Source organism: Pristis pectinata, chromosome 13 (genome assembly GCF_009764475.1).
Source record: "Pristis pectinata isolate sPriPec2 chromosome 13, sPriPec2.1.pri, whole genome shotgun sequence".
In the NCBI taxonomy this organism is placed as follows: Eukaryota; Metazoa; Chordata; class Chondrichthyes; order Rhinopristiformes; family Pristidae; genus Pristis; species Pristis pectinata.
Window position 1 is genome coordinate 18,856,968 of NC_067417.1, and position 26,709 is coordinate 18,883,676.

General features: G+C 44.3%; 1 protein-coding gene across 7 annotated transcripts in view; it reads right to left on the reverse strand.

Moving 5' to 3' along the window:
- Positions 1-4,065, reverse strand: part of vps9d1 (VPS9 domain containing 1) — a 70,713-nt gene extending 66,648 nt beyond the window's left edge. For 4 of the 7 annotated variants that reach the window (XR_007957381.1, XM_052028645.1, XM_052028643.1 and 1 more), the window contains exon 1: positions 3,949-4,065. Coding sequence is in view for 1 of the 7 variants with exons in the window: in XM_052028644.1 (XP_051884604.1) it covers positions 3,949-3,999 (51 nt within the window). In the remaining 6 variants the exon portion in view is untranslated. The remainder of the gene's footprint in view (positions 1-3,948) is intronic. The other 3 variants (XM_052028644.1, XM_052028647.1, XM_052028646.1) reach the window with 3 other exon arrangements.
- Positions 4,066-26,709: the final 22,644 nt, after the last annotated feature.

Below are 26,709 nucleotides of genomic sequence, written 5' to 3' on the forward strand. Positions count from 1 at the left end.
ACAAACTGGTTTTCCACTCTCTCCGGAGTATTTGATTACCTCACAGAAAACTTTTGCCTCCAAGTTACTTTTAACAATGGGTGTGCATTCAGATTTTGCTTTACAGCAGAGTTACTCAATTTCACTGAAATAACTGCCTTGGCAAATTCTTAAACATACTGTAGGGATGACATTTACTTCTAAATTAAAATATTTTCTGTCTGATAAGCAAATACTTAGGAAACAGCTGATTCATAGCTCAAAGTCTTAATCAAGGTAATGTATACAGATAAAGTTGTGCCCCTTTTCTTCTACCCTTTCCTCCCTCCTCCACGTCTCCAACCACCCCCTTTGCTAATCCGACTAATCCCCTCGACTGCCCTCAATTCCTGACACACCATTTTCCTGACCAACCCATTCCACCCTCTCCAAAAACTCACCAAACTATCGCTTTCCTCTCCCTTTCCTCCACCTACCAGCCCCTCCCACTCCCTTCAGTATCTATCTCCTGCCTTCTCCCAGTTCACCCAACTTCTACTTCTTTTCCGACATTCCATCCCTCTCCTAAATTCATTCATTTGTCTTCTCCCCACTGCAACTATCCCCTTCCCCACCTTCCCACCCAGTCCTCCCTCCCCTCTCTCCACCCTGTGCCCTCCATCTCTTCACTCTCCATCCTCTCCCCCGCCTCACTCCCTCTTCTCCCCTCCGACCCCCCGCCTCACTCCCTCTTCTCCCCTCCGTCCCCCCGCCTCACTCCCTCTTCTCCCCTCCGTCCCCCTGCCTCACTCCCTCTTCTCCCCTCCGTCCCCCCCCTCACTCCCTCTTCTCCCCTCCGTCCCCCCGCCTCACTCCCTCTTCTCCCCTCCGTCCCCCCCTCACTCCCTCTTCTCCCCTCCGTTCCCCCCCCCTCACCTCACCATCAGAACCAAATTTATTAGCACTGACATATGACATGAAATTTGTGTTTTTGCAGCAGCAGTACGGTGCAAGACATAAAAAATCGATAAATTACAAAAATAAATAAATAGTGCCAAAAAAGGAATAATGAGGTAGTGTTCATGGATCGTTCAGAAATCTGATGGCAGAGGGGAAGAAGCTGTTTGTGAGTCGTTGAGTGAGAGTCTTCAGGCTCCATCTGTTCTCTCCACTCTTTCCCCCGTCCCGTCCCCTCATCTCTCCCACCACATTCCCTACCCCACACTCTTTCCCCCTCTGTCCTCTCCCTTCCCTCCCCCCTCTCCTCCCCTCACTCCCATCCACTCCCACACCTCCCCTCCACCTCTCCCTCCCTCCCTTCTCCCTCCTCCCTCCCTCCCTCCACCTCTCCCTCCTCCCCTCTCCCTCCCCCCACCTCTCCCTCCTCCCTCCCCCCACCTCTCCCTCCCCTCTCCCTCCCCCCACCTCTCCCTCCCCTCTCCCTCCCCCTCCTCTCCCTCCTCCCTCCCCCCTCCCTCCCCCCACCTCTCCCTCCCCCCTCCCTCCCCCCACCTCTCCCTCCCCCCTCCCTCCCCCCACCTCTCCCTCCTCCATCCCCTCTCCTTCCTCTCCCCTCCACCCCTTTCCTCCTACACACCCCTCCCCACTCTCCCTATCTCCCCCATCCCCCCTATCTGTCCCCTCCCACTCTCCCTAACCCCTCCATCCCACCCCTTTCCTCCTCCATACTCCTCTCCCCATCTCCCCCTCCCGTTTCTCCCCACTTCCTCTCCCCTCTTCCCCTCCTCCTCTCTCACCCCCTCCCCTCCTTTCTCCACCCTCCCTCTCCCCTCCCTCCTTTCTCCACCCTCCCTCTCCCCTCCCTCCTCCTCCAAACCCCCTCACCCCTCTCTCCCCTCCAACCACTTCTCCCTCACCCGCCTCTCCCTCTCTCCCCCCTCCCCTCTCTCCACTCTCCCTCCTCGCCCTCCCTCCCCTCCTCCCCCCTCCCTCCCCTCCTCCCCCCTCCCCCTTCCCCCTTCCTCCCTCACCTTCTCCCCCTCCCTCCCACCACCTCTCCCCCTCCCTCTCACCCTCTCCCCCCTCCCTCCCCCCCCTCCCCCCACCCCCTCTCCCTCCCCCTCCCCCCACCCCCTCTCCCTCCCTCCCCCTCTCCCCCCTCCCCCTCTCCCCCCCTCCCTCCCCCTCTCCCCCTCTCCCCCCCTCCCCCCTCCCTCCCCCCCTCTCCCCCTCCCTTCCCCCCTCTCTCCCTCCCCCCTCCCCCTCTCTCTCTCCCTGCCCCCTCCCTCTCTCTCTCTCCCTCCCCCCTCCCTCTCTCTCTCCCTCCCCCCTCCCTCCCTCTCTCTCCCTCCCCCTCCCTCCCTCTCTCTCCCTCCCTCCCTCTCTCTCCCTCCCCCCTCCCTCTCTCTCCCTCCCCCCTCCCTCTCTCTCCCTCTCTCCCTCCCTCCTCCCTCCCTCCTCCCTCCCTCTCCCTCCCTCCTCCCTCCCTCTCTCCCTCCCCCTCCCTCCCCCCTCCTCCTCCTCCCTCCTCCTCCCCCCTCCCTCTCTCCCCCCTCCCCCTCTCTCCCTCCCCCTCCCTTCCCCACTCTCTCCCCCCCTCCCTTCCCCACTCTCTCCCCCCCTCCCTTCCCCCCTCTCTCCCCCCTCCCTCTCTCCCTCCCTTCCCCCCTCTCTCCCCCTCCCCCCCTCCCTCTCTCCCTCCCCCCCTCTCTCCCCCTCCCCCCCTCCCTCTCTCCCTCCCCCCCTCTCTCCCCCTCCCCCCCTCCCTCTCTCCCTCCCCCCTCCCTCTCTCCCTCCCTTCCCCCCTCTCCCCCTCGCTTCCCCCCTCTCTCCCTCCCCCCTCCCCCTCTCTCTCTCCCTGCCCCCTCCCTCTCTCTCTCTCCCTGCCCCCTCCCTCTCTCTCTCCCTCCCCCCTCCCTCCCTCTCTCTCCCTCCCCCTCCCTCCCTCTCTCTCCCTCCCTCTCTCTCTCTCCCTCCCCCCTCCCTCTCTCTCCCTCCCCCCTCCCTCTCTCTCCCTCTCTCCCTCCCTCCTCCCTCCCTCCTCCCTCCCTCTCCCTCCCTCCTCCCTCCCTCTCTCCCTCCCCCCTCCCTCCCCCCTCCTCCTCCTCCCTCCTCCTCCCCCCTCCCTCTCTCCCCCCTCCCCCCTCTCTCCCTCCCTCTCTCCCTCCCTTCCCCCCTCTCGCCCCCTCCCCCTCCCTCTCTCCCTCCCTTCCCCTCTCTCTCCCCTCCTGCCTTCACCCCCCCGCTCCCCCCTCCCTCTCTCCCTCCCTTCCCCCCTCTCTCCCCCTCCCCCCTCCCTCTCTCCCTCCCCCCCTCTCTCCCCCTCCCCCCCTCCCTCTCTCCCTCCCCCCCTCTCTCCCCCTCCCCCCCTCCCTCTCTCCCTCCCCCCCTCCCTCTCTCCCTCCCCCCCTCCCTCTCTCCCTCCCTTCCCCCCTCTCTCCCTCCCTTCCCCCCTCCCCCCCCTCCCTCTCCCCCCTCCCCCCCCTCCCTCCCCCCCTCCCCCCCCTCCCTCCCCCCCTCCCCCCCCCCCCCCCCCCCCCTCCCCCCCTCCCCCCCCCCTCCCCCCCCCCTCCCCCCCCCCCCCTCCCCCCCCCCCTCCCTCCCCTCCCCCTCCCCCCCTCCCTCCCCTCCCCCTCCCCCCCCCTCCCTCCCCCCCCCCCTCCCCCCCCTCCCTCCCCCCCCCTCCCTCTCCCCCCCTCCCTCTCCCCCCCTCCCTCCCCCCCTCCCCCTCTCCCCCCTCCCCCTCCCCCCCCTCCCCCCCCTCCCTCTCCCCCCCTCCCCCCCCTCCCTCTCCCTCCCTCCCCTCCCTCTCCCCCCCTCTCCCCCCCTCCCTCTCCCCTCTCCCCCCCTCCCCCTCTCCCCCTCCCCCCTCTCCTCTCCCTCTCCCCCCTCATCTCCCCCCCCTCCTCATCTTCTCCCCCTCCTCATCTTCTCCCCCCCGGAACCGAGTCCGACTGCTACTCCTAACCGGCTCCGCTCATTGCCAGTCTAACCCTCGCCCCTCCCTAAGTGCGTAGGAAGTTTATTAACCTTCTGCCGGCTCTCCGTGTCCAGCTGGATCGCGACTCGGGCCATCTTCATGGCGTTTTGCAGCGCGTTCCCTCCGGGTCGGGCAACGCCATGGCGCCACCGGCCGGAACGTTTGTTGTGGCAGCACGGCGTCACCCGGCAGATCTCACGTAAAGGGACCCGCGGACCGTCGGACACAGAAGTCCGCGGACCGTGCGGGGCGGCGCCGCCTGGCGGAACCCGCGGAGACTGCAGGCAGGTAAAGCACAGGCGCTCTGCAACCTCTCCGGCAGACTACACTCAGTTATCAATCTGGAATGAAAGCCAAGTAAAATGAAACCTCAGCAACACGCACAAAGTGCTGGAGGAACTCAGCAGGTCAGGCAGCATCTATGGAGGGAAATAAACAGTCGATGTTTCAGGTCGAGACCCTTCATCAGGACTCTTTAGGTGCTGGAAATAGGAAATAAAAACCGAGAATGTCGGAAACACTCAGTAGATGCCTTGATGTTCCTTTCCTCCAATTTTCCGAGCTAGAGGTAGAACCAAATTTCTGACAATCTCTACTCGCCATGGAGCCGTTTTCACCGTTATCAGAATCAGGTTTATTATCACTGACACATGTCGTGAAATTTGTTGTTTTGCGGCAGCCGTACAGTGCAAGACAGAAAGATATAAAAATTCCTCGAATTTACAAAAATAAATAAGTAGTGTAAAAGGGGTTTGTGGGTTTGTGGGTTTTAGAAATCTGATGGATGTGAAGAAGCTGTTCCTGAAATGTTGACTGTGGGTCTTCAGGCTCCTGCACCTTCTCCCCGGTGGTAGTAACGTGAAGAGGGCATGTCCCAGGTGGTGAGTGTCCTTAATGATGGATGCCGCCTTCTTGAGGCACTGCCTCATGAAGATGTCCTCGATGGCAGGGAGGGTTGTACCCGTGATGGAGCTGGCTGAGTCTGCAACCCTCTGCAACCTCTCAATCCTGCACATTGGAGCATCCATACTAGGCGGTGATGCAACCAGTCAGAATGCTCTCCACCGTACATCTGTAGAAATTTGCAAGGATCTTTGGTGACATACCAAATCTCCTCAAACTCCTAATAAAGCAGAACCACTGGCGTGCCTTCTTTGTGATTGTATCAATGTGTTGGGCCCAGGACAGATCCTTGGAGATGTTGACACCCAGGAACTTAAAGCTGCTCAACCTTTCCACCACTGACCTCTCAATGAGGACTGGTATATGTTCTCCCGACTTCCCCTTCCTGAAGTCCACAATCAATTCCTTGATCTTGCTGAGGTTGAGTGCAAGGTTGTTGTTGCAACACCACTCAACCAGCTGATGTATCTCACTCCTGTAAGCCTGCTCATTGCCATCTGAGATTCTGCCAACAATGGTGGTGTCATCGGTGATTTATAGATGACATTTGAGCCACAAGTTCGTGAGTGTAGAGAGAGTAGAGCAGTGGGCTAAGCACAGATCCTTGAAGTGCACCTGTGTTGATTGTCAGCAAGGAGATGCACTTCTCCATTTGCACCTTTGCATCTAACCCATGTGGCTACTTAACTCAGATTTTGAAGATTTATTTTTTGACTGTATTCATGCTCCTCTTCAAAATTCATTTGAATTGAGGAAACCTAAGGTGAATTTCACTTTATACAATTCTATACAGTGAAACATATGCAGCATTTTTCTATCAGATTTTCTTTATAGTATATTGCTTTATAGTATATTGCTCGTCAAAGTCCATTGTTGTGCCAAACCTGTGCAGCTGAATTCAAAGAACAGTCTGAAATTGTTAATGAACCAAAATTATGTGAAGTAGTCAATGTGCTTTGACTACAATTCAACACTTTGTTATAAAAAGTTGAAGGAAAAGGTGCAGAGGAAATGTAAATATTTTCTGAAACAATTGAGACTAGACCATGATAGTTCTTATCTAAGGGAGATATACAGGCCATGGAAAATTAGGGAACTCTTTAAAATATGTTAAACTGTTTATTCAGAGAAGTTAAACTGTACCCAGAAGTATAATATTTTCCAAAACCACACTGATTACACTTCAAAAAAAAAGCTGCATCATAGCATCATGAGGTTTTGTAAGTCTTTCTCTTTAAATTGTTAGGAGTATGTATATGTGAAGGTAATGAAAAAAAGCCTTGTGCACAGTAAAATCAAACAGGTAGAAAGCACTAATGTGAAGGGAGAAAATAATTGTGCCAGAAAATTATTATAAAGAGGTCAGTTAAATCTTCCAAGGCTTTTGTTTGTTCACTCACAATATCTGGGTGTCTTAGCAAGGCACAGGCCCTGTCCCTAAATGCCCTGGAATAGGCTTATTATAAAGAGATCAGTTAAATCTTTGACGGCTTCTGGGATCAGATGTCAGTTCAAGGCAGATACAAGGCAGATACAACATTCTGGCTAATATGTTGTCAATGAAAATGTGAAACCCAGCTATACAAACATTCCATGAGTGTTACTGCAGCTGTTAAACCAGGGACATGGCTGTTTGGTCTTGAGATGAAATAAAAAAAAACACCTATGGCCCATTGTTATCTTCTAATGTTTTGGCTCACAGGTATATTTTTCACTGTGTTCAAAAGACCTTTTTCTAATTTTCTGGGGTGAGTTCTTGACCTGGCTCAGCTTTTGGGAATACCACCCCACATCTGGAGGTCAAACATCACCACAGAGCCTACTGTGGAGAGTTTGTATAGCATACACTTTGGGGTGGGAGACAAATTTTGAAAGGGATCTTTTGGATTTAGTTCCCAGTTGCCATTCAAAAATCTGAAACTCTGCCTGAGACCACAAGAAACTGCAGATAGTGGTAGACACAGCTCAGCAGGAAAACCAGCCTCCCCTCCATGGACTCTGTCTACACCTCACTGCCTTGGTAAAGCAACCAGCATAATCAAAGAGCCCTCCCATCCCAGACCTTCTCTCTTCTCCCCCCTCCCATTGGGCAGAAGATACTAAAGCCTGAAAGCATGTACCACCATGCTCAAGGACAGCTTCTATCCTGCTGTTATGAGACTATTGAATGGACCTCTTGTAGGATAAGATGGACTCTTGATCTCACAATCTACCTCGTCATGGCCTTGCACCTTATTGTCTGCCTGCACTGCACTTTCTCTGTAACTGTAACACTTACTTTTCCCTTGTACTACTTCTTTGTACTTATGTGATGAAACTAACTGTATGGATGGCATGCAAGCCAAAGTTTTTCACTGTGTCTTGGTACATGTGACAATAATAAACCAATTCACCAATTTCAGATTGTGTCCATATTAAAAATATTGCCATCCAGCCCGTCAAGCCTTGTCATAGTTTTGTAAGTTCAATTAAATCTCTTCTCATTCTTCTATGTGAATACAAGTCTAGTTGACCCAATCTCTCCTTATATAGCAGTCCTGTCATCTCAGGAATCAGTCCAGTGAATCTGCCTCATTCCCTTTATGAGTTGAAGGAATTTGCTTCTTAACAGAAAGACTACAATTTCAAGTTGTATCTCCAAACTTGCCCGAGCCTCTGGTGCTGATTGGGAGTTTTTTTATGTTTACTCACTCATAATATCTGGGTGTCTTAGCAACGCCCTGTCCCTAAATGCCCTGGAATAGGCTTTGGTGAGCAGTGTCTAGTTTCACTGCTGTTGTAGTGGTGAAGGCACTCTCTCAGTACCATTGGGATAGAGGTTTCAGGATTAACACTTAGTGATGATGTAGGGTAGGGATATATTTACAAATAGGATAGTGGAGAACATAAAGGTGCAGCACGCAAAGTGCTGGAGGAACTCAGCAGGTCAGGCAACATGGAGGAAATGGATAGTCGACATTTCGGATTGAAACCCTTCATCTCTCCATCTTGGAGAAAGAACATCCAGGAAGCCATTGAGTTCTCCATGATGGAAGCACATGGAGGCCATGTGCCAAACAGCAAAAAAAGTGATCAATAACCTTATCCACCCCTCACATTAAGCTCCACCTGTCTCATGTGAGGCAGAATCTATGGATTCCTCATAAGACACCTCAGTTCCTTAGAACCCACAGAACGAGGAGGTGCAGGTTATGCTTGAATCCGAGGGACTGCTCAGGAAGATTTAATCATAGTTTGCAGTAGGCAAAATAACCTCTATTTCAATAAATATTGATTGCAAGATATACCGTAAGCAAAACACAAATATGGACTGTTTGAGCCAATATTTGAAGAATTACACAAAGATTTTGAAGTGAGAGAAAGTATTTTGATTTTCAGTTCATATTGATTTGAAAGTAACATTATATCAGAAGTGCTTTTTGTTATTTATTTGAAGCAATTTGTAAAATATTTGTTCAAGTATTGTACTGTAATTTAAAACTTCATTCAATTGACAGGTGGTTGAAGATTTACAACAAATGATGTAGTATATTGAAGGCTGGAATGTTTTGCTTTAACTGATAAAAACTGAACGAACACCCTGCAGGCCTAGTTGGAAAAAAGGTTTTGTTTTAAATTTTTTTCCAGTAAAATTGCATGCTGGCAATTCCTGCCGTCCATGAAGAATTTTCATTTTCAGTAATCTGAACAAAATAGATATAATAGCACCATCCAGCTGTCGGACTTGAGAACTGCAATGCTATTAAGTACTATTTAGACTTAGTCCGAGACTTAATGCGTGCTCAGTCAATGAGTGCAAAGATGAATCAAAGATTATTTGTTGATTGATTTCTCAGCTATGCTTATTATTTGTACATGATTATCTTCAATTTTAAGCTATACATGGCAGACTAACAGTACTGTGGAAAATGTGACTCATCAAGTAGCTCCATTTAGCAAACAAAATAGTTGTATATCACTGTACTGCTCTTTACAGGAAGAAGGAAAGTGATTGGGTAATTTCTTTGCTAATCTTGGTGACTTCACTGCTGTTAGTGACTAAGTTTGTTTTTAATGATTCTTCACTCTCAGAATGTTTCTGGAAAAATTACCTTGTTTTTACTAGGGGAAGTTGTGGTAGTTTCTGTCATAAGCTCTGTTTACCATGCTTTTTAGATGGATCATGGTAAACAGAAAACAAATTTATCTCAGGATAAATTGACTTTTGTTTGCTGTGCAAAAGGCTATTTGAGGTGGGCACTGACAGAAGTCCTGACCACACCCCGCCCTACTCCCTGTGTCAACACGAATCACTTGACAAGTCGAAAACACAGAAGTGTAAGTAAGGAAAGGAGGAGTGGATCATACACGCCCTCAAGCCTATTCCATGATGCAATAAATCATGGATAATCCTTAATCTTGTCCATATTACTGCCTGATCACCATATCTTCTGATTCCCTTCCCTTACATTTTCTCATTAGCTGAGCTGCAGGATTTTGCTGTAAAGTATTTCAAATATTTACATCTTTCTGAATAAACAAATTTCTCTTCATCTCAGCCCTGAGTCTCAAGACTATGTGTCTGGTTCTAAACTCCCTAGCTAGAGGTAAGAGAGCAACACACAAAGTGCTGGAGAAACTCAGCAGATCAGGCAGCATCTATGGAGGGAAATGAACAGTCGACGTTTCAGGCTGAGACCCTTCATCAGGACCGAGGAAAGAGACTTTTGGTATTCATTTATTCCTTCGAAACCTCCACGTCTAAATTCAGCAAGTCTCAAATCAGATTAAGATTACACATTTCTTTCCATAATGGATTGAGAATATGCTATGGATGCCTTTGCAATATCACTAATAGCACCCTACAGTTGTTTTACATTTCTGAAGCTGTATCCCCTCTCTGTCTTGCTATTTGGAGGCCTATAGAGTAACCCCAGTAGTGTGATGAACTCCCTGCTAGTATATTGATTACTGGTGGCGATAATGCAACCTACCCTCCACAAGAGAGAAAAGAGTATCAGTGAGTGCCATGCGACGTGTCTAGATGATATGCCTGTCATGGAATAATAACTATTTAGTGTATGAGCAATGAGATGTGAGCCTTGAGATTTAGTCCTTGCAGCAGTGTAGGTATATTAGGTTACAAGAATGTTAGGTACGAGTTCTGCTTGGAAACAGATTGTTGGTTGTTGTTTGACAGGGTTTGTCACATTGAGCATTGCATGAAGCTTGTGGTGCAGATACTGGGAAATGGCATTTAATGACTCATTGATCATGTAGCACTGTATTCTCTCCATTTTACTCTGGACATTCACTTCCTGAAATATCTCCTTTAACTGCTTTTGCAGTGTGCATCTGGTGAGCCCTCAGGCCATGCCTGGTGGGAGGACTTCTTTCTATTGAAAGAGAATCAAGGGACTACAGATGCTGGAATCTAGATGAAAAAACACGATGACGCTGGAGGAACTCAGCAGGGCCAGGCAGCATCTGTGGAGAAAAGCAGGGCGGTCAACATTTGGGTCAGGACCCTTCTTCAGAACTGAAGATAGGAAAAGGGGAAGCCCAATATATAGGAGGGAAAAGCAGAGCAGTGATAGGTGGACAAAAGAGGGGACGTGGGGGGTGGGCACAGGGTGGTGATAGGCAGGTGCAGGGGAGGAGGGGAGAGCAGATCCACTGGGGGATGGGTCAAAGGTAAGAAGAGAGAGGAGAAAAGGCTAGGAAAGGGAAGAAGAGAAGAAGCATGGTGGGGGGGGGGGGTTGTGGGGAAGGGGGGTGGGGATTACCTAAAGTTGTGAGAATTCAATATTCATGCTGTTAGGCTGCAAGTCTCCAAAATGGAAAATGAGGTGCTGTTCCTCCAGTTTGCGCTTGACTTCTGGCAGTGGAGGAGGCCGAGGACTGTCATATCATTGATAGTGTGGGAGGGGGAGCTGAAGTGACTGGCAACGGGGAGATGCAGATCACGGTTACGGACGGGGCGCAGGTGTTCTGCAAAATGGTCACCTAGCCTGCGTTTGGTCTCACCAATGTAGAGGAGGCCACACTTGGAGCACCAAATGCAGTAGATGATATTAAGGGACTTCTTTCTATTTCCCGATCAATGCCTTCAGTGCAGCATCAGAAGGGTGTTCATGCTCTTCTTTCCCATGTTCAGTCGTGCCTACTTGAGCATTTACATTCACCCCTAAGGATTTTCTCAGCAATTCTTCATGCAAGTGCTCTTTCCTTTAAGAAGGTGCAAACAGTCATGAATGCTGGCCACTCACAAAACTGAGCACCCTGCTGAGGTACTAATACAACTTAAAAAACATGTGGGCTAGCACTGGCTAGATGCTGCAACAATGTCAGTGAGTGGGCAGCATGATGTTTGGATACTGCCTGCATCTGAATGAATGGGCACAGGTTAGTCTTGCATCACAATCACTGTGCCAATTTTCCAGTGTTATCCAATTTATCAAAGCAAAAATTGTAAAAACTGAAAATCTGAAATAAAAATAAAAAATGTGGAAATACCCAGCAAGTCCGTCAGCATCTGTGAAGAGAGAAACAGAATTAATAATTCAGATCCATGACCTTTCATTAGAACCGGCCCAAGTGCTGTGTTGCAGAGGAGGGAAAGGGTGAAGAGACCAAAGGGAATGTCCTTGACAGGGAAAGACTGAATGACAGAAGTGGCAGTAGAACTGGCTGAGAGAAGACGAGGAAGGATTGTTTATTGCATCTGACTTTCTGCAACCAAGAAAAAAGGTGAAATATAAAAATATTAGGATGTGGAAGTGTTGGAAAGGGTGCAGAGGAGATTACCAGGATGCTGCCTGGTTTAGAGAGTACGCAGAGACTAAGGGAGCTAGGGCTTTACTCTTTGGAGAGAACGAGGATAAGAGGAGACATGATAGAGGTGTACAAAATATTAAGAGGGAGAGATAGATAGATAGATAGATAGATAGATAGACAGACAGACAGACAGACAGACAGACAGACAGTCAGTCAGTCAGTCTTTCCCAGGGCATCAATGCTCAATACAAGAGGGCATGGCTTTAAAGTAATGAGTGGAAGTTCAAGGGAGATATTAGAGGAAGGTTTTGTACCCAGAGAGTGGTTGGGGCATGGAATGCGCTGCCTTGGGCGGTGGTGGAGCAGATACTTTGGGTCAGATTCAGAGATTACTAAATAAGCATATGGAGGAATTTGAAATAGAGGGATATGTGGGAGGAAGGGGTTAGATAGTCTTAGGTGAGGTTTAAAGGTCGGCACAACATTGTGGGCCGAAGGGCCTGTATTGTGCTGTACTGTTCTATGTTCTATAAAACACTGCAGATGCCGGAAATCTGAAATAAAGTAGAATGCTGAAATACTCACCAAATCAAGGGGCCCTGTGGAGAGAGAAAAACAGAGTTGACAATACCAAACTAGTCAGTTCAGATACAAACGGAAGAAGTTGGTTGTCTCAAATTGCTGAATTTAATATTTATTCCTGAGGACTGTAATGTGCTCAGTCAGAAAATGAGGTACTGTTCTTCAAGCTTATATTGGGTTCATCGGAACAGTAGAAGAGGCCAAAGGCAGAGAGAGAGAGAGACTAAGGTGGAGAATTATAGTACCAGGCAACTGGAAGCTTAGAGTCACCCTTGCAGATTGAACAAAGGAATTCTGCAAAGCGATCGCCCAGTCTGTATTTCTCCATTATAGAAGAGACCACATTGCGAATGCCAAGTTCTGCACATTAAGCTGATAGAAGCACAAGTAATGCTTCACGTGGAAGGAGTTCTGGGTCCTGGGGATGATGGGAAGGAAAGGGATAAAAGGGCAGTTTTGTATTCTCTTTAAGGGAAAGACAGAATGAGAAGGGGAGTATGAATTGGTGAGATGGAAGAGTGAGCTAGGAAGTTTCAATGGGGACTGTCTGAAATGCTGAAAGAGGAGGTTAGGAGTGTCCGGTGATGGTATCACACTGAATGTGGAGTCTGGTGAGGGGAACCCTAAGCTGGTGTGGATGGGAGGTGAAGAGGGGAGAACAGAAGTGCAGGGAAGTTGAGCAGATGCTGTTAAAGGTCCTGTTAACTGCAGTGGAAGGAAAGCATGGTTGAAGAAAAAGGAAGCACCTGTGTCAAAGGTCTTGTTTTATGACTTTCGACGTTGGTCATGACCTTCCACATTAGTTCTTATATGATGGAGTTGGAGAAACTGACAGAATGGAATGGAGTTCTGGCTGGGGAGGGAGGGGGGAGAGTGTAGGAGAAGATGTAGTCAAGGCAGCTGTGGGAGTCCTTGGGTTTGACCTGGATATTGGCCATAAACCTATTTCTTGAAAGGGATCTGGAAGGGAAGGGAAAGGTCAGAGATGGATCATGTGTAAGTCAGAGCAGCCAAGGCGATGAAACTTTTGTGTTCTGTAAGATAGTGGGAAGCAGTACCATGGGACCAGGGAAAGAGATGAGGGAGGGGGCCTGCAAGGGACCGAAACAAAAACTGTTTCACACATTCCGCAAAGAGGCAGGCATAGCTTATACCCGTGTGGTTTCCCATATGATTCAGAGGAAGAGCATGGACTGAAAGGGGAAGTTCATTGTGAGAACAAGTTAGACCAGGTTAAAGAGCTGGGGCTGGGGGTGGGGGATGTAGAGGGGATTGGTTGGACCTCTGTTCAAGGAAGAATCACAGTGCTCTCAGGTGGGTGGGGATATGGAGAGATTGGACTTCAGCTCAATTTATCTCCCATTAGTATTTGCCATTAGGTTACAATTATGAAACCCGTTCGAAACTTCCTTCAGTGAACTTAGGGTTTATGCAGCCAGAATATGATGCCTTTTGCTACTTGAATCATGTTCGTTTGTCTCCTGCATTCCCACACTTCAGCAGCCCACTGTTGTTTAGGTTCCAATATCTGTCAACCAACCATCATCACCACCCAGTTAGGTGCTGTGTCTGACAGACTTGTTTTATTTATGGCAATGGTGAATCAGGGTGGTCTCAATTTGGGCACTTTTAATAAAGATGTATAATTTAGTTAAGAATTTTGTGCTACAACAGAAAACAAGCCCTCAGAGATCATTATGATTTTAGGAAGGTTTGTTCCAAGATTGTCTTGCAAATAAAAATAAATGGCATTGTATTTCATAGGGGTAGATGTGAACTTAACAGCTAGCCAAAACATTTCTCAATGGGAAGGCTTGCTTCAACTAAGCAACTTGTTTTTCATTTGGTCAACTGAAGTCAGTCTCATGGTTTCTATTAGGTTAAATGTGAAATTGTAAGATTTGTTAAATATAAGAATTTGATCAGGCATCCCAGTAAAATTGGTTTGAGTATAAACATTTCATGAAATGGATAATGAGTAACATGCTCTGATCCTAGAATCCCCTAGATCACTTTATAATATACAAGTTTTAACCCCAGTAATGATTAGTGCACTGGAGCAGGACATTGCTCTTGCTTTCCACATTCATTTATTATTACTTCGGGAAAGGAATGTGCAGAAGGAAGAATTCCAGGAACACAACATTTTCATGAAATGCACAATGGGAATATCTACTTTCATAACCATTATGGTTTGTTTAAGGACTGCTCATTATTCATTGCCTGCCGCCCAAGGAACAATTGTGCCTTTCTCTAACCAGATTCTCAGCCATTTGTGGGGAATACTTGATTATAGAAGGATTTACCCTGATATGAAGCATTTTAATGGCAAGACTGAATCATAGAAAAAGAACTGCTTCATGTCTAGATGAACTCCACTTGCATTTTCTGCCTGATCCACTGTATTTGTCATTGATTTAAACTGATGTAAACTCTGTTGTTTCCCATCTAACATTCTCCTTTGACCCCTGGAAAATAATGACCAAGAAAGTGACCAAAGGTGGGTCAAGCTTGTTTTTTGATCATAGATGTGGCAGGTGCTACAGCTACCCAGGTGCAAAACGATGGCTGATGCCATCCAACAACAAAGACATCATGGTAAATGGCTTTCATTGCTACTGCTACAGAGATCTTTTTGACTCCAAGTGTCAAAACTTACCCTATTTGCATCTCAAGTAACTATTTACTTTGTTCTTTTCATCTTCCATGTGTGTTATGTTGATACTTGAGCGGTAGTTCGTCAAGGTTATATGTGAACCATAGGATGCTTTACTACAACTGAGTATGGATTAGTACAGAAACACAGCTCTTTTGCAAACTCCATCACAGAGAAAGCCAAGAGTAGTAATGTCATGAGAACACATTTCCAATCATTCTGGTTTGAACATGAACTGCTGTTCCTCTATTACTGTTGTTAATATCCTAGAATTCTATATACAATGTTGTGAAACGAGGCCGAAGATAGCTCCATCAGGGTCATAGGGGTTTGTCAATAAGTGTGGCTTTGCCTGTTTTACCCACAGACCAAGAATAAATTAAAAAAACATTCTCATCAGTTCTTCATTATTTTAAACCTAACCTTCATGTTCTAATGAAAAGAAGTTACATCTTCTTTAACTTCTCAAGGCTTAATCCTCTCATTTAGTAGGGAGGAATGCTTAGCGGCATGGCATAGCTCAGCAAGGTCACCAAATGTTTATGAGGTATGAAAAATACAATGAAGCTTCAGGTTCCTCATGGTCTTTCATATCATGCTTGAGGGTTTAAGGTCATTCTGCATATTTTAAAGCTTGTTAATTTAATCTTTTCTTCATTCTTATAGTTTTTTTTGGATTGGATACACATGAGCAATGACAGATGAGAAAACTGGTCCCACTCAAATGCGATGCTTGTGCATCAAATCTCTAGGTACTCTTCTCTGTCAGAAAGCTCTGTATTGTTTTTCATCTACATCTACACTCCATTTTCTAAAGTAAGCGTTATTTCCCAGTAACTACATCTCTATATACCTGTTGTTGTCAGATACCTCAAACAGCCCTTTCTCACAACTTCATGTCATCTACCATCTTGTAGATAATTTCCTCGACTCTTATGCCATTATCATTAATAAAGCTAGTAACCAACAATGGTACTAATGTCTACGCCCACAGTATATCACCAGCAATTAATTTCCATGCAGATACAAATTTACTTACAAACAACTTTCTTCCAAATATCTTTCAGTCAAGTTCTCTCTCCAGTGCCATAGATTGTCACAAATATATGAAGTTTTGATTTTGCAGGGAAGCTTCTTGTGTGGTACTTAACCAAAAGTGCTTTAGGAGTTTAGGTAAACTACAGGCCTATTATTTGATATCCTTTCATTGCAGACTAATATAGAATTTGTATGGTCAATGACTATTGCTGATCGGGAAAATATTTATTCATTTATTCACAGCTTTATTGCCCATTTCTAATTGTTCCTGAACTAGGAAGTTAGTTAAGAGTCAATGTCATTGGTGGGTCTGGTATCATGTCTAGGTCAGACCTATTTCCTTTTCTGAAGGACTTTAGTGATTTTATAACAAATTAGTTGTTTCATGGTTACCGTTAATGAAACTTTTGAGAACTGTTTTTGAAGGTAGCATAAAGATTGCAAGGTTCCCAAAGTGGTATTGTTAAGTTTCCCTGTGTACAACTGTGATGAAACAGCATAATTTCAGCTTTCAGAATTGATATCATTGTCTTTCCTATTGATATATTGCAAGCTGTCACTGCTGGCGGAATTTAGCCAGGAGGTGATTTCTACAGCAAGCATTTATGTTGCTTAACCTGCTGAGTTCCTCCAGCAGCATGTTTGTTGCATCAAGTTATGACATGTGTCTGAGATCAGCAGCATCAACCTGAATTGGCTAAAATGAGCGAGCCAGTATCTCAAAGTTGCCGGAGGTCTCAGTGAGGACAAAGAATGTAGTTTAAGTGTTTGGGCTTAAATAGAAAGGTTCAGGGCAAAACATGGTTAGGAAAAGCTGGTTGTTACATGAGTAAGTATGAAGTGTAATTTTTCATAGCAGTGAGGTTGAAAATTTTGCATGTTGCGCTACTGTTAATGTTATTTTACTCCAGAATGAAATTGCCAGGATAAGCAGAAACACCTGCCAAAATGTCAGGAGTTATATTTCCCGACAAATGATAAGACACCCAGAAATGTCTACAAAATTGTTCCAGGTTGAGCCAGTTTTCAACTACACAACACTGGAATTTGTTTGGGAGTTGCTTGAAAGAATTTTTAGGCCAAGATGTTTTAGGGAAGGTATTCTTGTTAACTGTAGAAAAGACATCAGCTCTGAAAGCAAAAGCAGAATCAGGAGTGCATTCGTCAACAAATCCCTTAGTTACAACAGAGTTTTAACATGAAATATCAGAAAGTCTATTTTCCCTGGCTAGGGAGACCATTTATGAGGAGTTATCAGTTTAAATTCTACACCAGGAATGAAAAGAGTGATTAGGAGAAGTTTCTCAGTATAGAGTTATTGGAGCTTTGGGATATTTTGCCGGAGAGTATGATCAAGGGGAGAAAGAATGTTCTGTCAGGAAACATTTTGAAATAGTTGAAGAAACAGGGCAGTAGGGAGGATTAGTTGTGAATTGCTCTATCAAACAGTTAGCACAGACATGATGACCTCCTTCTCTGCTGTAGACATACATGGATCTTTTCCTTTTGACTTATCTCATAAGCCATAATGAACACTTTTATTAATCTAAATATAATTGTATTAACCTTAAATTTTAGAACAGTATCTTAGTGTATTTAACAATGAAGAATCTTCAAATTATGTGGAATGGTTTCTTTTGAAGCTATTGAAAGAACAGAATGGCAGTCATTTATATTGTGGCTGACAAATATTGTTTGCTACTATTACTCTACAAAACTGACAGGAAGTTTGGGATTTCATTACCTGTGTATGCAATTGCAAAAATCCAGATTAGCTGCAGACTGTGCTCTGATGCTGGACTGAACATGGAGTTCAACAAAGGAGTGAGAACTTACACTAAATGCCACTGCTTACATAAAGAATCTACTCAAAGACCCTACTCCAGGTCTGAAGAGACATTAGGAAGGAATGTTTGTGAGGGACCATGGTAATATTTTGTTAATTGAAAGAGATTTTTCCATAGCTCATTATAAAATCTTTCAATGTTTAAAAAATCTAAGATTTCTATCTTAATTTTGTATTTTTTTTACCACATTTCAGTTTTTTAATTAAGTTTTGAATGCTTTGCAATGCCACAATGTTTCTCAGTGTCTCAGTCCTTCAAAGTATTTATAGAGGAATGAAATGTACAACAGTCTGGCAGAGTCCGAGGAATACTGCTGTCAGAATTTTTTCTGATTTTTGAGGTCTGAAGGAGATAGTTTTGACTGCCTCCACTGATATCCCCTTTACATCTAAACAACTGAGCAAAGTGGGAGGGCTCTCAACAGGATAACCTCCCGATGTTTTCTCTAGATTCATAGAGAGAAGATAGCTAAATATAGGTACCAATAATATTACTGAGGTTAGCCATAGATACTGGCAACTGGTTTTACTATATTTATTCATTTTTCAGGATCTGGGTGTTGCAGAAAAGGACAGCATTTATTGCCCATCCCTAATTGCCCTTCAACTGAGTGGCTTGCAGTGGGCATTTAAGAGTCAACCACACTTGGACTTTGAGTTTTGTTTAAGCCAGACCAGGTAAGGATGGTAGATTTCCTTCCCTGAAGGACATGAATGAATTGGATGGATTTTTATGACAAGCTGTAGTTGTCTGGTCATTGCTACTCATACCAGGGCCTTCTTTTTAATTCCAGTTACTAAGTGAACATAGATTCCACAGGTGAGATTTGAACGTAATTCTCTAGATTGTTTAGTGTAGGCCTCTGGTTTATTAGTCTGGTAACAACCAATGCAGCATCAACATTTGCACCATTATGTGGTGCTTCAACTGTGTAGATCAAAATAGATTTTGTTGCTGAAATCAGATTCCAAATGCTTTTGCTGTGGGCCTGCAGTCTGGAAGACTTGACTCTACCTTCACATTAACATAAATGCAGAATACACAAATGTGGTGAAACAGCACCTGTCCCTTAATTACACTGTTTATCTTTTGAGCTCTGGTGCAAGGTTGGTACGAATGGGAATGCAGCAGTATCCACAGTTGCTATCTCTTACTAGTCAAATCAAGTGCATGATCAGAGTATTCCATTTCAAGTGTTGTTGAAGTCTTATTTTTCCAACTCTGATTTTCAGTCACCATTCATGAAGACTGTCTGCTACCAAACAGAAAGTAGTTACTTTTTTCAGGTATTCAATTTGATCCAGAACTCTGTTCCCCCCCTCACTCATTTACACACAAAGCTAACCGAAGATAGTATTTGGATGAACAAATTTTATAGATCCTGTTAAGTCCATGTCCCTTGTTAACAATGTTTAAACTCTTAGGTTCTGCACTGATAGCAGAGGAGAAATGAAAAACAAAACAGATTGAGATGCTGCATTAATAACTTGCTTTACTATAACGTTTCCCCAGAGAGCTTAACAAAACCTTCATATGATGACAGATAATACTTGGAGGACATCAACTATCACTGCCATTAGAGGATGTGTTAAGTACTTTCTAATAAATAACAGATTATCTAAATTGCATCTATTGAAATGCCATTCAGAAGTTTGCAGATGAGAGTGTTTACTTGTGCTGATAATCCTACTCAGTGACAGAAAGACTAAGGAAATTATTGGTCTCCTGATGGGGTTTCTAAAACAAGGGAACATTTTAAGATAATGCAGATTTATTGGAGTTCGTACTATGTGTGTTTATACAAGTTGATATTTTATATTGCTTTAATATCCTTCTTTGTCTGCATTGTATTTGAGAAATCATATATAAATATTGTGTAAACCATTGGCTATATTCCTCATAATATACTATTCATACAGAAAGGGACTTTGACAAGGCAAAGTGAAGCAATGGCAGCACACCTTATGCCTGACCAATGTCTTGCTTGGTGAGCCACATGAGTTGGATTTTTGTCTTTTATACTACAATGCCAATGAAGTTTGTGAAACACATTTGCTACTAGTGTCAGTTGACGACGATGTGATGAGTTCATCAAGGCATTTGCAACAGTGGGACCAACAGACTACTTCCATGCCGGGTCTTTTTTTTTGGCTGCTGATTAGGTCCATAGTATTTATAGATCCTGGTTTCGAAGCCAGATTGTGGTCCATTGTCTGGTTTTTGTATCTGCATTACATGCAGGGTTGACTTTGATTTTCCTGGACGGAGGAAATGACTGACATCACCCTGTGTAGTCTGGCATTGATTGATGGCTGCCATGTTCTAAATGGTGGGTCTGGGCCTTATGACATATTTGTTGAAGACATTATTATGGTTTCAGTTTTCCTCCCATTGTGCTTCGCATTTGAAATTTGGTTGTTTGAGGGTAGAGTGAGTCCTACAGAGACTTACTTGATTTCAGCCATAGTGGATTGTTGAGGATTTTGCGAACTTGGAGCTTTGGGTTCATAAAGATATGTTTCATTGATCAAACTGCTTTCCTCTCACTGTAGATCTGAGTAGGGATGATGCCATTTGGTAGCCACCCCATCATCATCAATTTTAGCATCTCTGAGAGTTCTCTTCCTAGTGTTAACCTTGAGGAATGAGCGTTTCACAGTGTGCTCCCCAACTATGGCAGGACACAATACTTAATGATCAAATAGATTAGCATGGGAGCTGCTGATTTCATTGTCTTGTCATCAACTTTCCATGATGCTCCAAGGAAGCAATTAGTAATTTGTTAATGAAGAAATAGATTTTAAAACAAACATGTCTTTTTGCAAATCCTAAGTGATGAAACAAAAGGGATACAATGAATAGTGTTTTGAAATAGTCAAACTTAATTTCAAAGTTCCTTAAGTTGGTTTCAAAAGCTGAAATTCATGTGTAGTTTTTAAATCTAATTCACACTCTAGTGTGGTTACAGGAAGACAACTAAATTGTAGCCTGTCTGATTATCTCTGTTGATTTTGATGAAGAGTGAAAGATTATGACATGTAGAATTAGCAGCTAATTCAAACTCAAAAATCATAAAAGCTGCAAATGCTGGAAATCTGAAATAAAGACAGAGAGAGAAAGAAGCACTCTGCTGTTCCACTTTCTGCTGATACTGCTCGACCTGCTGAGTGTTTCCACAATTTTCTGTTTCTATTTCAACTAACTGAAACCTTGCTGCTTAGGTTTCTGGGCAGATCATACTCAATGAAACCCACTGTCTCACCACTATCAACCAGCCTCCAACCCTCCAGTTCTTTCTCCACAGCTGCACTTACCTTTCACAACCCTGAGGGACAGATTGACTTTGAAATCTTGATTCTGCAGCTGTCCCAAGAAGCTGAGTTGGCAACGAGCAGTGACAAGACCCCACGCTGTTGATCCTGAGCTCCACCATCCCTTCATCCCAGAATGGCCTTCAACAGTTTGGCAAAGCTTTATTTCACTACTTTTAAGTGCCCCTGATAATTTAAAACAACTCAAATGAATACAGATAATATAAAAAAGTTATTAAACTGTTTTAAAATAAAAAACGACTCACAAGTGCCTTAAACGACAAGAAATTAATTAGGAAAAGTAGGTAAAAGAAATGAAAGTAAACTACATGCCTCATTGTTGGTGTGAAAACATTTCTTGTAGCTGCAATTGGCATAAACTTTAGAGGCCAGAGGCAAAGTGCATTCATCTGTTGAGCTCAGGTCATCTGTGTTTTGCCACAGTGGCGAATCCAGTGGTGGAGAGTTTCAATGTACAGGCACAGAAGTCAGAGATGAGCTGACCCATGCAGTGCAGTTATTTGGTGGTTCCCTGTGGGAGCCCTGCCTAAAAATCTGTATGTTCTGGTCCATTATCTGGGCTATGGTATCAAAGAGAATATATCAGAAAGAACAGAAAGTTTTTTGACCCACAGGGCATATAGATGTTGCTGGGGGTGGAAGGTAATGTTAAGTGTATCTTGGGACCACTTTTGTGCTCTCTTACAGTGAGAGTATTTGGGCTTAAGGATTGGTGGATAACAATTTATGGATAAATCTAAAGTAAGCAATCAGCATATAACAAGAAAAGAACATTGAAATACTTTATAAGACAACTGACTAGCAGCGTGGACGGAAAAGTGCCTGATTAATTTTGTAGGAAAATTATAAGAAAAAAGGTATTTCAAGAAGATATTCAAAAATGGAAATATTTAGCAAAAAGATGAAGAAATCTGTGGTTCAAGAAAGCTTTATTTTGTCTTTCACAGACCTTATTTAGTTTTGAACCGTTCAACTTTGATGTTAGAAATAAACCAATTTTCACTGTGGATATTCATTTAAACTTTGAATCATTTGTCACTTTTATTGCTCTTTCACTTTAGAAGCTCTAAAGCTATGCACAGTAAAAAAAATGCAGGTTGTGTTTTTTATTAATATGGTTAGAGGGCATGTGGAAAAGAATTGCAGATTTTACTTTCTTTGGCTCTTGTTTTTCCATGTGATGAGCTACTCAAAATGAATATGACCAATGTTTTCATCTTGAAGCATCGTATACTTTTTAGCTATTCTATATAAATTACTTGCCGTGCTATTGAAAGCATGTTGAATTAACTATACCTTAGTGATCTGCAACAACAATATTAGAAATGGATTTTTTTAAAGCCTGGGGAATGTGAAAGGTGGTATTAAAAAATAAATCCGTTACAACCTCAATACATGAGGTCTAAAATATGTGAAGCAGATGTATAAATCTTCTATATCTTAATTTAAAATTCATCCCATGCGGACAACACAAAAGAGGTAATGCAGTTTTAATCATATTTCTTTACTTGATTTACTTAAATTGACGTAAGCCCTGCAGTGTTAATTTGAATGGATCTTCATTACACAGAGAGGAGCTAAAGGTAAAATTATAAGCCAGTGCACAAATTCTGAACACAAGAGACTTGAATTCAGGTAGTTCTGTGGCCTGAATTCGAGATTTCTTTTTCTTAAAGGCATTAGTGATAATCATTTAAAATTCTGAAACAGATTTCTGGAATGTAATTTTAGACAGCATATTGCATAGTTTTTGCAAATGGTTATGCCACATAAAATGGAATAATATTGGAATGACATTTAGATTTCCATGCAGGTTTCAACACTTCAGAAGAAAACCGAATCTGCAAATGTCCTGCGTAAAATAAGTACTGGGATTGTTAAGGTTTGGGTTGTGTGTGAAGGTAGATTTAAAGAAATGCATTGGATGAGATACAACCATGGAAAGTTCTTTTATTTGAAGTTTTTCTCTCAAACTTTGTTCTCTGTCTTTTTGTTTCTCCCTCATTCTCATATTGTCCCACACTCACTCCCTTCCACTCACTCTTCCTCCTCTCATTCTTCTAATCTCACTCACACTTCAACTTTGGAATTAAGCTCTTTGGTCCATATTTGGAACAAGGCTGTGATGAAGTTCCAGCAAAAAACAAATTGCGCATTGGTGAACAGAATACTGGATGATAAGCATGGCTTGATAACGTAGTTAATGAGACCTTTCATCATTTTGCTGATGATTAAGAGTAGACTGTTTGCCCCATTCCAAAATCTCTGGATGAGGAGGTCCTGTGAGCAGTACTGTCTTCCATCTTTTTCAAGGAAAGCCTGATCATAAATTGATTCCATTCAGCAAGCTGGGATACTATGCACCAACAATCACTGTCACTCACTAATGCTGATTATGGTACAACCACTTCAACAGATCTCTTGGGAAGAAAAGTGAAAGTTTCACTGTAGTATGGAACACCAGTGGGCAGTGAAGAATGATCATAAACACAGTGTCAAAAGAGCCAGCTTATGGTTGGCTTCAGATGAGAAACACAGTAATCTGGACTAAATGAGGCGTGCTTAAAAAAGCGTTACCTTTTTAAAGCAGTGTACAACTCTTTACGACTAATTCACTCCTTGGATACACAGAAGGAACATGGTGTGAAATTCCTTGTGATTGTCAAAGACAATGACTACATGCAAGAGAATCCAGGAGAAGAGCACAGCTCTCTGATGCTACTGCTGGCTGTAGATGTTCAAAATGTCTTGTTTTGACAATTAAATGTTCATGCCACTAAGACAGAGAGGACTTGGTCAGCAGCATCATTTCTTTGGACCACACTCCAAAGTTCTGTACACCAGCTGTCAATGTAACTTTTTGTCCAGGTTTTGTGCTAACCAAGTGGAGACCCAGCTCCCTCATCAATTCCATTCGGACAATGCAACTGAACACCCAACTTCTTTTCCTGTCCTCTGAGATAAATCATGTCATACTGCTGACCGCAAACTTGCCCTTTCCGGTTCCATCGAAGTGGCACCCGGGACATTCTCTCTTCTCTCCTCTTCCATCGGTAGAAGATACAGGAGCCTGAGGGCACGTGCCACCAGTGACAGCTTCTACCCCACTGTGATAAGACTATTGAATGGTTCCCTTATACAATGAGATGGACTATGACCTCATGATCTACCTTGTTGTGACCTTGCACCTTATTGCACTGCACTTTCTCTGCAGCTGTGACACTTTGCTCTGTACTGTTACTGTTTTTACCTGTACTACATTAATGCACTCTGTACTAACTCAATGTAACTGCACTGTGTAATGAATTGACCTGTACGATCGGTTTGTAAGACAAGCTTTTCACTGTACCTCGGTACAATAATAAACCAATACCAATACCAAGTACCATCCTGATCAAAAAGGGTGAGGCCAGTAGAAGCAGATGCTGTATTGCCATGACAAGACTTTGCCAGCTGCCGAAAGTTTCAAGGACTTTGAATATTTCTGAATGTTCCTGATGTTCAAAAATTATATAAAAAATAATTTAAGCTGCAAACATGTCTAAAAAATTGCAATCATTTAAAAAAATGTATAGAGATTAATCAATTAAAACACCAAAATAAATTGAATTAATTTTACAAATGAAAGTCAGAGAGTTGGGGAATGAGAGGAAGAAGTCAAAATACTGACAAGCTGAGAGAAAGATTCTGGCAAGGGATTGAGTTGTGGCATCTACAGAGTAACAAATGGTTGGGGGGGGTGTCAGAACAATGTCAGAGTGATGGATGGTTTGGAGGATCAATAGATTGGGGTCACATCCTACAACTCAAGTCGGCAGGAAATCAAGATGTCAGAGTCTTGGACTTGGGGGGTGGGGGTAAATAATCAGTTTTGGGGGGAGAAGGAGTCATACAATTCAGGTGGTTGTCTTACTGCTGATACACCTTTGACCACAAGCTTGCCCTTTCCTGTTCTGTCAAAGTTGCCTTGCTGATAAGTGCTGTCCTGATTGTAAAGGGCAAGGTCAATAGAGGCAGGGCTTTGCATGCTGTATTGGCATCATGAGGGTGGCCTGAACAAGCCCTGTTCACAAAATGTATGAAATAAATTGACAGCTGGCAAAGCTGTACCTACTGCAGTGTCATACTGGGAAGTTACAACTACTCAGCACAACATGGTCCAAGTTCTTCAATGTTGCTCCAAAAGGAGTGTTAAGAATGACATCATCCCTTGGCATAGGAATTACATTGGGGTGTAATGATGTCTCATGGAGTGGTGTGAAGTGACCCAGTAATTGTGTTGCACTATGGAAATAAACTAAATTTTCAGTTGCATAAGCCTGAGAAAAAGAGTATTGTGTGGTTGAAATTTTAAGCAGTTATGTTTACAATACCAGAGGGTCCTTAATCTTGGATTTGGATTAGGTTGTGCAGTTTTCAATAATCATATCATCGTGATCTGGTCTAATATTGCATCTATTATTGCATGCTGTCATCCTTAATGTAATCCTCACATCCTCATAGACCAGTGAGCCTTACTTCAGCGGTGGGCAAATTACAGAAAAAGATTCTTAGAGACAGGATTTATGGGCATTTGGAGAAGCATAGGATGATTAGGGACAGTCAGCATGGCTTTCTGAGGGGTAGGTTGTGCCTCATGAGCCTGAGGATGTGACAAAGCGCATTGATGAAGGTAGAGCAGTGGATGTGGTGTACATGATTTTAGTAAGGTGTTTGATAAGGTTACTCATGGAAGGCTCATTCAGAAAGTCAGGAGGCATGGGATCCAGGGAAACTTGGCTGTGTGGATTCAGAATCGGCTCACTCATAGAAGACAGAAGGTGGTGGTAGATGGAGTGTATTCTGCCTGGAGGTCGGTGACCAGTGGTATTCCACAGGGATCTGTTCTGGGACCCCTGCTCTTTGTGATTTTTATAAATGACTTGGATGAGGATGTGGAAGGGTGGGTTAGTAAGTTTGCTGATGGTACAAAGGTTGGTGGTGTTGTGGATAGTGTAGAAGGTTGCTGTAGATTACAACAGGATATTGATAGAATGCAGAGCTGGGCTGAGAAGTGGCAGATGGAGTTCAACCTGGAAAAGTGTGAAGTGATACACTTCGGGAGATCAAATATGAAGGCAGAATACAAGGTTAACAGCAGGACTCGTAGCAGTGAGGATGAACAGAGGGATCTTGGGGTCCACGTCCATAGATCCCTCAAGGTTGCCGTGCAGGTCAATAGGGTTGAAGGCGTGTGTGTATTGGCCTTTATTAGTCGGGAGATTGAGTTCAAGAGCCGCAAGGTAATGTTGTAGCTCTATAGAACTCTGGTTAGACCACACTTGGTGTATTGTGTTCAGTTCTGGTCACCTCATTATAGGAAGGATCTGGAAGATTTAGAGAGGATGCAGAGGAGATTTATCAGGATGCTGCCTGGATTGGGGAGCATGTCTTATGAGGATAGGTTGAGGGAGCTAGGGCTTTTCTGTTTGGAGGGAAGGAGGATGAGAGGTGACTTGATAGAGGGGTACAAGATGATAAGAGGCATAGATCGAGTGGACATTCAGAGACTTTTCACCAGGGCAACAATGGCTAACACGAGGGGACATAGTTTTAAGGTGATTGGAGGAAGATATAAGGGGGATGTCAGGGGTAAGTTTTTTACACAGAGAATGGTGGGTGCATGGAATGCACTGCTGGCAGAGGTTGTGGGCGCAG